Raw genomic sequence first — 12,128 nt, 5'->3', positions numbered from 1 at the left:
GAAAGGGAGGGCATAGGTATGATGGGCACTAGAAGACAAGTTGGGATGTGCTCAGATTACTGGGAGATAGTTCAGAGGAGAGACACCTTGAAAGGTCAGTGTCAGGAACGCAGCATGCTAATGATGCTAATGATATAAACAACACCCAAGATAGTTAGGTCTTGATTTGGTGAAGCAGTTATGTACATGTCGTACTTGAAGCACCTGAGCAGTTGTACTCATTTCAGCCAGGTGACCTGGGTGCCTACAGCCAGGCTTATTCCTCACCAGACAGGAGCTCCAAGCATCAGAGAATGACAGAACTGATTTTTCTTGGCATTCATCCACACTCTTTAAATGCAAAGATTAGTGCATCTTCCTTTTATAAAATTGCCTTCTGCTGGTGTTCATATTCTCTTGCTTCCAGGCTACTCTGATTCATGGCACAAGAAAAGCTTGCCCCTTTATTTTTTCCAAAGGACTCAATAACCCCTTTTCCCCAAAACACACACATCCTCTGTATATATCCTCCTGTATCCCATCTTATCTCCAAAAATGAACAAATCATTTCTGTGCCCCTATTCTGTCATATCCAAAAGGAAAATATTGCCTGAGAAAACAGTATTCATTTTTTTTTTTTAGCATAATAGGACATAATTTATTATTCTGCTTATGACCACTGACAAAGTCCCAGAAAAATGCAAAGCTTGCTGTTTTGAGATCTTACACTGATTGTAACTTATCATGTCATAGGCCCTTTTAGCACCAGAGACATCATTCTGGTTTAGTAATCCCTTCAGAGAATTCCTTCCAACAAATATAGAAGACTACCATCATGATGAGAAAAATCCTTTCCCCTAAAACTGTTTATCATCCAAGAATAAATAGCAATGAAAAAAATGGCTTTCTGAGACTTAAGGGGACATAATCCGTTTATCAGGAAGATATTACTACAAGTATTGTACATAAGCCACTTACCCTTGCCAGTGTCTCACAGTCATCTGAATGTCAGTTTAAAAAAAATTAAAAAAAGAAGATGAAGTTATAATGCTATATCAACAGACAGCTGTCCTAGTGGGCACTGGGAACACAGAATGACTCGCATTGCTGAGCCATGCAGTCATTGCCAAAGGAATGATGAGCTCACATTTCATTCCGATTCACATACTCGGTGTGGTTAGACTGTGAGGCTCACTCTCCCTCGCCCAACTGACGCCCCCCTCCCTGCCTTGACACCAGATCTGGCTCGTTAACATGTCTGGAATGAGCGCAAGCCTACCTCTCAGCTGGCAAGCCCAAGGGGCATACTTGGATTCCCAGGTTGGAAGATTATCTCATTCAAGCACAGTTCTCCTAAAGATATATAAGCAAAGCTAGCGTGGTGGTCCATGCAGAGCTGGCTTGAGCACTTGGGAGTTTCAGTCATACAGGAGTACAACCTTCAAACGCTGGCAAAGATGATGATGATGAAAGTAGAAGAGCTGGTAGGTGCAACCTTCTTTCATTTATTCATAATTACTTTTCTTTCTAGACTGTCATTATACCAGGCAGAGAGACACAGCCTTTGTGGATCACTGAGGTGATTTGGCAGGTTACCAGCACTACTGTGCTCTTAGTGCAAAACCTGTATGTACTGTATATTATCCTGTTATATTCTCACTTTAACTTTTCTTTGGGAAGGGGACTCACCACCGATATAACTACATAGCTGTTTGGATTTTGCATCAGAACACAGTTCACCAGGAAGAAGAGACTGACCAGAATTTAGCTGTATATTTTCCTTTGACCTTGATTTTCATTTTTATTTTTTTTAGAAGCTATTAAGTTTGTGATCACACTGAGTAATTCCAATCCCGTAAGGGACTGGGAGGAGGTATCAGTGCAGGGACAACATTGTATTAGAAAATACTAAACTAACAGTTTAGTAATAGTATTACTTTCTAATACTAAACTAACAGTTCTTACTGTTCGTGGTGTAACAAGCCTTTGAAAAATAATGCCTAAACCAGACCACAAGTAATGGGACATTCCACTGCAAGGTTCAGACTAATAATATCTGATTTGATCAATAAACTGGGAAAACAACAATGATCCAGTAAAACACTGGAACATTATAGAAAAATTATTTTTTTTATCCCAGATGGCTATCTTAAGATGCAACTGCCATACAGCCTAACTAGTTAATGCTGTCTTAAATTCTTTGGCAAGGCCCTGACAGTTTCTCTAGTGTTAAACTCTATAACACACACACAATTTTAGAAGGTGATTGAATGGAAAGGCAGTCTAGGACATATGAATTTACTGAACCACTCTCAAAATACACAACAGCCTCTACTAAGTTTAACAAGTTGTCTCTTTGTACACACTTAATTGGTCATCAGAAGTATTTCCAAAAGCTATTGAAAGCTGTGCTGCTGCACGGCATGATGTAGCTTCTGCGCAGGAACTACCTTCTGCTGTTTTGCTAAGTGCTATAAATGGGGACTCTGGTACTGACAGCAATGGGTAAAACCAGCCTTGAAATTACTCAGCAACCCGATTTAACTGCATTGGATGTGTTTCAATAAAACTGTAAGGTCCCAAGGGAGAAAGCCTCTCCTCCCACTCTACCTGCTCAGTTCCCCTGCTCAACACTCACAGGGTGCTGGTGGCTGGTTGGGGTGGCTCTTTTCACCACAGCCTTTTACAGCCTTCTGAAGGCTCTGAGACATGCTGGCAGTGAACAAACAACAAACCCACAAACAAAAAAGATGCTCTTCCCAACTCACTGGCTTTTGTCAGTACAGCAGCACCCCGGCCCCAGCCAAGCAGGGAGTTAGACTGCGAGTTGGCCTCATTGGTCTTGACCCAAGCTCTGAAGATGCCAAGAAGGGGTTGCTGTGTGGATGCGGGAGATCTGCCTGCAAGCGGGATTGCTCTAGCCATTCACACACACAGTTAATCCAGGCACAGGCTGAATGAGGTCTGCACTCTGTCTGTCACACACTCCTAGAGCAGGACAGGGTGACATGCAATTAGCCTCTAGGTAATCCATGTTCCCAGGGGGTGGCTACTGCAGTCATGAAACTGCTGCTTATATTATACCACATTTGCTTTTACAGGTGACTGGGAAGAAAGCTGACGATAAAGAGACTGGCAGCTTCCTCCCTGAGGACTTCAAAAATGGAGAGTATGAAGCTGCTGTAAGATTAGAGAAGCAGGAGGACCTAAAGACAATCGCTGAACACTCGCTGACCCGAGGTGATCTGGCTTATGAGAAGGAGAAAAAACGAGAAGCAGAGGTAAGCTCTTGGGTTTTGTGCTTGGCTTTTTATCATCCTGTGTGCACTTCTGCTGCAGCCCTTGAAGTTTTGCCTCTCTCTAAGTTAGAAATACGTGCATAGTGAGCTAGATAAACCCTTGGGACATAGATCGCTACCGATGGAGGTTGGTCTAAAGTCCATTGAAGGCCATGGAGATCTGCTGACTCCTGTAGCCTATGGATGCAGGCAGTAACACCGTGAAGCAGAACCCCAAACTCCCCCTACAATGTCTGACTGAAACCCTGGGGGCTCCCTCCCTACGGGCTGCTGGCTGTCCGTAAGGGGGGAACAAACATAGCCAGCAAGGCACCTTCAGCTTGCACACCTAATGGCTGCCACCAAAAATAACTAACCCAAGAAAGAGGCAAGAGTGCATTTCTGAAGCCAGAAGCCTTATCTACCATGAAAATATTCTTTTATGAAAACACTGTGTTATGCTTACTAGCACATTTGGGAAAAAACAGTTACAAATGAAAGTGATACTGGTCTACAGAAAAGTACCATTTTGTATTCCTGGAGCATGACAATTCTCCCTATATCCCTAAGAACTGATGCATCCCCCTCCCCCCTCTCCCTGAATACAGTAGCTGTAACATATTAAATTCTTTGGTGAATAAGCAACCAACTGGCCTAAAAATGTAAAATAATTTGGGAATGGAAAAGTTTAAGTAGCAGGGGGCATAAGACTGTTCTGAAAAAACAAGGGTGGGGAAGTGAACCTCAGAAATATTAAAATAAACACTATTGACCTTCACCTTCGACAGGGAGATCTTTACTTGCTACAGAGGTTTTTGAGTTCCTCTGCCCAAAACCACGACAAGGTCTTAAGAACTTTTTGGATTTCTAGTTGATCCACAGCCCACTCAGCCAACATAATTGTTTTCCATTAAGTCAATGATCTACAGATCAAACCTTAAATGCAGAGAACAATAAAAAGAAGAGGTGGAAATAACTAGAGTAAGAATTCAGATGAAAAAAATATATACCATATGAAAGGGTCTCACCAATATATTTACCCTTAATGATACCATGGGACAGAACCTATCACCTGTATTCAGCCTGAGTTACCCCTTGTTTGTGAATCCCCCTTCTGAAGTCAAGGACACCTCATGGTACCTGAGATCTTGGCCCTCAGATCAGGCAACACATTTGCCCTTGATGTTAGCAGTGCCCCATACTGACTTCATGCAGGGATTCTTTTTACGAACAAGCTGGAAGAAGCCTTAAACATTTATTGAACTGCCCTTCCAAGGATACTGGGGACATTCTTTGTAGTTTACCAAAATGTAACATTTACTGACTGAAATGCTAAAATTGGTATAAACCTTGCTTTTCACTTAAGGGTATATTTTTCATCAAAGAGGATTAAGTTACAATAAATCAGGGGCTGCATTATGAAAGTGGTTGAAGGCAAAACACGTGGTGGAAGTCAGTTAAAACTGCGGGGGCTTCCCACCCCTCATAAGCTGCACACGTGGTTTCTTAAGTTGTTGGGCCAGAAGGAAAGACAGTGCTGCTCTGACTCCTGGCCCAACACAGACCAAAAATTTATGCTATCTATCCCACAACATATGGCTGAAGCAGCATTTAGGAAGAGGTCCAATGGTGTATGAAAAACTATAAATGATATAGAATTTCTCACACACTTAGTAACTTATTCTGATGGCCAATTAGCTGTAGCTGTAAAAAAAAAGACAACTTATTTCAAAGTTCATCCAGTCTTAACTGAATTCAGTTGAATAGTAGTACACGCTGTCCTGCCACTCTGAAAGGGAGAGGTGGTCACACTCAGCTCAACTTATGGGCTTCCCTGATTTGTTTCAGCTGAAGAAGAAGAAATTAGAGGAGAGGTCAAAACTTGAAAACTTGGAGGATCTTGAAAAAATTATTCAGCTGAAGAAGAAGAAAAAATGCAAGAAAGTAAAAGCTCCTGTTTTAAAGGAACCCGAACCAGAAGTTATTGTAAGTTATTTCAAAGCACCTACTTCTGGGAAAGCAGCGATGAGGTTTTGTGCCACATGCATTTACGCCCTGTATATTTCTTTCCTTCAGACAGGACCAGTGGATATACCCACATTCTTTAGAGCTGCATTGGAGAATAAGTTGCCAGTAATTGAAAAATACCTGTCAGACAAAGGGGATCCAAATGTCTGCGATGAGGTACAATCTTCCTTTTTACTGCAAGGCCTGCTATAGAAGAGAGATTATTACAGAGCAAAAGCAACTTTTACCAATAGATTTTGTAGCTTCCACACTTTCGAGGAGAAAAAAGGGTGGGGGGAAGTAAGTAAATGCTGGAAGTTTGGTATATCGAGTTTTCTAGTGATAACGGGGCTATTGGGATGCTTTGAAGTAATATTACCTCAAAAGAATCTTTATATTTAAAAGAAAGCTGTTGGTGCCCAGGAGACCCTGATTGTCTGTAGCAGGTGGTCTTCCAACACTACAGATGAACAGGCAAGAAATTTGTCTGCAGAATGACAAAGTGATGCTGCCTGCCCTCCTGCTCCATAATGTATAAGCTGCATTTGCAAAACGCAGTGTAGCATGCTGGATGGGGGAACTCAACAGGCATCAGTTTAAATTTGAATGCCATACTGCAGATATTTCTCACACCCTTTAAAATGCTGGGTAGGCAGCTCTTAGCTATCAGGATGCTATTAAAATTTTGCAGATTTCAGGTCTCAAAAGTATTAGCTCTTGAAAATGAATCAGCATAAAGTATGTATTTGCCATTATCCTAGGGAGGCGGTGAGAAAAGATTTAAAGATATCTCTTTGTGCCATATTTAATATCTGACTTTGCACTGTTTTAATTGCCAGTACAAACGCACCGCATTGCACAGGGCATGCTCTGAAGGACATCTAGAGGTGGTGAAAAAGTTGGTGGAAGCTGGAGCCCGGCTTGAACAGAAAGACATGGTATGCACATCAACTTACACTTCCTTCAGCTGCTCGTTTTATAAGTGCAGAAGTGCTTCTTATAGAAGAGGAGCATTAAAAGGCCTTACAGTGTCTTGTAAGTTTATCCTTAAAATAACACTGTTGAGAAGAGGATCAGGAGGGGGTGTCTCCCTCCCTTTGCCAAAGTGGTTGCTGGAAAACACAGGAAGCGGAGGAACACGTTGGCCGGTAGACTGCCACAAACAGCAAAGCCTAACGTAGGGTAAGAGAGCTGAGGTCAGGCTACCACTTCAGCCCGCTAGCAGGTGGTGGAGATACCACCGTCCCACGCACGTATCCAGGGCTCAGGGCAACGCATACATTCTCCACCAGGATTTCAAGGCTGCGCTTGGGAGAGACCCCTGCTCCTCCGGAACGCTGGCCAGGAGGGCAGCTGAGTATCAATGGCTTCTGCAGCTGTTTTTTTGCTTCTCCGCTCCCAGCTCTTTGCCCCTTTGCTAAACAGCTGGAACCAGCCAGCCTTGCTCCCCCTTGCTTAACCCAGCAGTGCTCGTGGAGAGTGTAAGAGACAGGAGGAACAACAGGCAGGGCCAGACTTTCAAGGGACGTTCCACCCCTCCTGGCAGAGCGGAGTGCAGAGAAACTGAATCTTGTAGGGCAGAAGGGTTCCAATTCACTTTGTGGACCTGCAGAAGTTTGGGCTTTTTTTTAAAAAGAGAACTATTCTTTCCCTTGAGCTTCATTTTCTATGCATTTTAGAACCCAAAAGGCATCAAATAAAAATATACTAACTAGCGCATACCAGCCAGAAAAATCATACCTGGCTGTCTAAAGATGACTTCTAAGTTCACCAAATGCACAAAACATCCTCTCTCACAGCAGCGTTGCCAAGATCTCTGTCTTTAAGAGCAATATGCAGCAAGTGTGAAGAGTGAGAAACTTGCAGTACTAAAGAAATTAGGGCAAAATAAGAAAAGCTGTTACTAGAAACAACTCGGTGATCATGGTGAAGTGCTTTAGGTTAAATTGCATGAAAAATATTTTGGATTAATTTAGAAATTTGATCACAAAATTTTTTTTTTTTAAATATGATGATGAATTAAATTACTTTCCATTCTTTTTTCCTGCTGTAGCTTGAATCTACAGCCCTGCACTGGGCGTGCCGGGGTGGGAACCTGGATGTTCTGAAATTCTTACTGGACAAAGGGATAAACAGAAATGCAAGAGACAAGGTATGTGCTGCTGGGACTCCACAGCTTTTTAAATTGGAGGTGAAAAGCTGACCCTTACTCCAAGTACATCATTTTTGGCGGCCGTTCTTGAAGCGGTCTTTACCTGTTGCATGCCACTGACTGCTTTCTCCTCCCACCTCTCAGCTGCTCAGCACCCCTTTGCACGTGGCTGTGAGAACCGGTCAGTACGACTGCGGGGAGCACCTCATCGCCTGTGAAGCAGATCTCAATGCCAGAGACAGAGTAAGCACCAACAGCTTCTTACCTGTCAGCTATCAGGTAGCATCAAGCTGCTGTCTGCCTCGATAGTTCCGCTTGCCTGTAAAAATCCCTGGCTACGTGGTTGGGGCTGGACCACAGCGCTGGACCGGCAGGACTGACACTGTGGTCCATGTCTCCTGCCTCTCTAGGAAGGAGACACACCGATGCATGATGCTGTGAGGCTGAACCGCTACAAAATGGTCAGGCTTCTGATTCTGTATGGAGCGGATCTAACTATAAAGAACTGTGTAAGTAATAGCAAAAAATGCAGTAATTCAAAATGCTTTAAAATAAGTTTGCCTTCAGAGCAGTTTCACAGGTTTCAAGGCCAGAAGAGACTATTGTGAACAGACTTAATTAGATCACTTCAGAGTTAATTAAAGCAGTGCTGACACAAGGAAAGTATAACTTGGGGGAGATCAGGGAGAAGAGGAAAAACCAGTACCTCTTCTAAAACCAGAACCCATCAGCTGCACCTTAAAACAACATCACATCTTTCTGTGATTTATTTTAATTACACATATCATATATTGAAAAGATATAATGTACAGACACTTGCTCTCTGCACAACTCCTGGGCTTCAACTACCGTTGAGGCAACAAAGATCTTAGCTTGTCAGAGAAATCTCCTTTCTGTTAAGCCCACAGCCGATGGCGAGCCCAAGAACTACATCTGGATAACTGGCTGTTAACCTGACCATTGGGCAACAAACCCTTGTGGCTCAGCAGAGCTTCTGTTTAAGAAGCCCCACACCTGACTTTGCTCATAGCCACCGCAGCACCAGCAGATGCATTGCCAGAGCTCTGCGACCACTTGTTAAAACAGCACATCACAGCCCCCTTTCCCCCAAACCAAGCAGCAGTGGGATGAACAGTGAGTTTTACCAATGCTAGTCAATGTTTTTGATTGGCAATCAACCAAAACTTAAGGGGGCAAGGAAGAATCCAGTCACTGCAGCACTTTGCACTCCCTCCTCTCTGCCCACGCTCTCCAAAGCAGGCCCGCTCCGGGCATTATTCCTCATCAGGGTACGAAAACGATGAAAGGCACAGCCCCAAAGGCCAAAGACTTGCTCTCTCGGGCTTTGTCTGCACACAAAAGTTGCTCCTGTTTAATTTAGATGTGGTTCATAACCTAATTAAACCAGTACAAACTCTTATCTGAATTCTCCATTAAATAGAAGAGTGGCTTATTGAGGTTTCATCTAAATGTATTTCTAATCAGTTTAAACTAGATCAAAAGAAACACCTGCATGCTCTGCTAGTCACGGTATTTGCTAACATGGCTTAGACCCACTGAAACACAGGGAGATTTCATCGCAAGTCTGAACAGGGCTGGGACTAGATCTGTAGAGCAAAAGGACTCAGACCTCAGGGAGGCGAGAGTTCGTCTGGCCTCGTGTGTGCAGAGGGGTCTCACATCAGGCAGACACACCGCACAGATATTCAGGGAAGAAAGAAGGACTCGGCCATCACTGGCTGAAATTAAATCTTGTTTCCTCTGCTTTTTTTAACCAGCAAGGAAAAACCCCTATGGATCTTGTTCTTCAGTGGCAGAATGGCACCAAAGAGATATTCAACAGCCTGAAAGACAATTCCTATAAGAGCGTCCATCTAGGCAAGTTGTGACGAGAGAAACCAGACCGCTCTCTTTTTGCTGCTTTTAAATGCTTCATATAAACCTGGAGGAAAATAGCCACGAACATAGTATTTTTATTGAAAATATTTATGGTACTGGATTGTTTGAGGTACCTTCACTGAAAACTGCAAAACAAACATGCGAAGAAATTATTTTAAAAGGCAGGTTGAGTGTTAAAATTCCACTGGTTCTAAAATGGCTTTATTTATTACTATTTATTATTTATTTATTTAAAAAGTAATTTTTAATGATTCTCAATATTATTGTAGCTTTTTTTTTTTTATAGAGCTTTACATCCTAATGCAATCTTTGCTAGCAACATAAATCCGTTTGTCTTAAATGGTAGTATTTCCAACCACATCAGCAACTTCCCTCAAGCCTTCCAGTAGCTCTAAATAGCAAATACTTGCAACTGTTGCTTTGTCTCTGCCAAATTCGCACTATTAAAACAATATGTTAAATGAGCGGTGATATGTGGAAGACCAATGGAAGAAGGTGTACTGAGGTGCCAAGTGGATTTAAAGAAGCAGTTGAGTAGTGGGGTTTACACAGGGTTTGGCAATTGTGGTCAATAAAGAACTCAAGGACAGAGCTCCAACCATCACGTAACTGTTTGGACTGTGGGATGCAGGTGCAATGTTATGAAGGTGAGAGGAGACGGTATCAGGAATGTGAATTTTTTTAAGCTAGACTACTATGAAGTCTGATGATTGAAGAATGCGAAAAGAGATTCTGTATATTTGTAAATTTGTACTGCTTTTTCTGTACATTTTGTACTGATCTATTTCAGATTAAACAAACAGAGTGGTTCTTTTTATTTGCTGGAGTGGACTATGGAGTGGTGAGCATGCACAGGGTAATTCTGTCTCTCTTTAAAGCAAGTTCACATCTTGGCCTCTGTAAAATTCTTAAAACTCAAAAAAAGTCTCAGCTGCCTAGAGCAGCTAGCCCTTGAGCTACCTCCCTGCCACTGTTAGATAAACGCCGTCTCTTACTTATTTTGTTAAATGGAAACACATATACAAAAGCAGAAAGACAGTACTTGAGTAGCTAGTAAAACAAAGTTACGGTGTTATTACTGAATTTGATTTAGAATCTCAGTTTCCCAGCAAGTTAGTACTTCCTATGTGAAGCACATGAGCCAGCTTCAGTTGTCCAAGCCAAGGAAGACACTGAGTCTTGCCAGGAAAGGCAGGCGTCTCACCCTTTGCTTTTGCAGAAGCAGAACAATCTTACCAGTACCACCAGCAGGGACATCAATGTCCAATTCCATTGGGACATTACATGCTGCATTCAGTTAAAATCCTAATGCCCCAGGGTGCGCCCTCCCAGAAAAACACACCACAGGCTCCCACACACCTTCACCAACCCATGTCAGTTGGCTTCTAGCCAGCAGGATTTACAATCTGGCCAAAAGAACGTCCTGGGCAATGAGGTGGGGTCAGGCGTGGAGTGCCAGTTTTGGAGACAAAGTGAATTTACAGAAACCCCAGAGGAGCAAGCAGAAGAAATGTCTATTCTGTCTGCAGCCAGCTTCCCTAGACCAAGGCCAACAGCTTTAGACAGATGAGACTTTTCTCACACAAGCACCATAACTTGCGAGTGTCACCTTGCCAGCAGTAGGGTTTACTTGTGAACACATTCTTCTCCATAAAAATTACGGCACACCTCCGCTCGCTGCCCTTCTCTGCAAGCCGCTACTTCACTACTTGTTTCTGCACAATTACCCGGAGACTGGGAGCATGCCTTGCAGGAAATAGAAATGACATCAGTGCTGGCTAACTCCGTCTGTTTGTCATCCTAACCCAGCAGCAGCTCACTTGTTCAGACACCAAAGTGGCCAGAACGACAGGCTTCAGGAAACTGAGGGAGAAGAAACTTTTCAATCAGTTCCTGAAGCACTCTGTCTACTTAAAGGGCAAAGATGCAGACTGTAAATTTCTTTAAATCAAGTCAAACAAGTAGCAAGGATCTCTAGCATTCAAAAGCCTTTTTCCATAGGCTAGTTACAAAACAATCCCTCTCATGCTCAGTTTATTCTCTGGCCAAGGCAAGATAACATGTCTTTCTAAAAATTGCACCAGACAAACACATTTCTGCTTCTTCTCTGGTTAGAGCATCATTTTGGAGGTAAGTCCATAAATGGTAAACTACTGAGTATATGATGTATTACATCCCAATGCCTATAATAAAACAGACTCAAATCACAAAGTCAACAAGTAAAATAACAACATAAAGGAAAAATATTTCGTTATTTGTTGAATAAAGCAAAAGCTGCTGTGACTGACACCAGCATTATATAGAACTATCTACTGAGAACTTCATCCATTCTGCTCAGTCCAGTTCCTAAGAGCTCAGAGATGACCCATGCAAGATTTCTGCAATACTTTATGTGCTATAACTTCCGCTTCTCAACTTGTTGTCAGATGCAAATAGGGAACTGGAATATTCACAGTAAAGCTGGCTCAAGAGTATCTTGAGTACAGTAGCTTACATAATTTTTATATTGGTTTAATCAAAAGAAAAACTTCAGTCAACATTTGGAAGAGCTCTGAAAATGCTCTGCTGATTATAAATCTGTTATGATTGCTTTTTTGGCAGCCAGATTAGGTTTACTGAGGCATTAACAGAAAGGCAAACGGAAAGGCAGGAGGCAGAAAAATGAACACTCTCATAGGCAACACTGCCAGACCAGGACATAAAGAAGGAAATGATGCAGTAAAAATGATGTGACGTGGAGACTGCTCAGGCCAAGGTGAGACAGCTGTTACACTGCGACTGCAACATACCACGCTGAGCACACATTCAGCGTA

General features: G+C 42.6%; 1 protein-coding gene across 1 annotated transcript; it reads left to right on the top strand.

The window, feature by feature from the left end:
* Positions 1–1,321: 1,321 nt before the first annotated feature.
* ANKRD1 (ankyrin repeat domain 1) lies at positions 1,322–10,132 on the top strand. Its single transcript, XM_087766078.1, has 9 exons — positions 1,322–1,463; positions 3,081–3,260; positions 5,106–5,243; positions 5,334–5,441; positions 6,104–6,202; positions 7,318–7,416; positions 7,561–7,659; positions 7,827–7,925; positions 9,195–10,132. The coding sequence occupies exons 1-9, from the start codon at positions 1,368–1,370 to the stop codon at positions 9,303–9,305; spliced, it is 1,029 nt and encodes a 342-aa protein (XP_087622204.1). The 5' UTR covers positions 1,322–1,367; the 3' UTR covers positions 9,306–10,132.
* Positions 10,133–12,128: the final 1,996 nt, after the last annotated feature.

The sequence above is a fragment of the Nipponia nippon genome, unplaced genomic scaffold (assembly GCF_047370975.1).
Source record: "Nipponia nippon isolate SJK-2023a ecotype South Korea unplaced genomic scaffold, ASM4737097v1 scaffold_3, whole genome shotgun sequence".
NCBI lineage: Eukaryota > Metazoa > Chordata > Aves > Pelecaniformes > Threskiornithidae > Nipponia > Nipponia nippon.
This window is presented reverse-complemented; position numbering and strand designations above follow the sequence as displayed.

Coding starts and splice junctions, on each gene's coding strand:
- ANKRD1 (XM_087766078.1), top strand. CDS start 1,368: ATGCAGAGCTGGCTTGAGCACTTGGGAGTTTCAGTCATACAGGAGTAC. Junction 1,464..3,080: donor TGATGAAAGTAGAAGAGCTG/GTAGGTGCAACC, acceptor TTGCTTTTACAG/GTGACTGGGAAGAAAGCTGA. Junction 7,926..9,194: donor ATCTAACTATAAAGAACTGT/GTAAGTAATAGC, acceptor TTTTTTAACCAG/CAAGGAAAAACCCCTATGGA.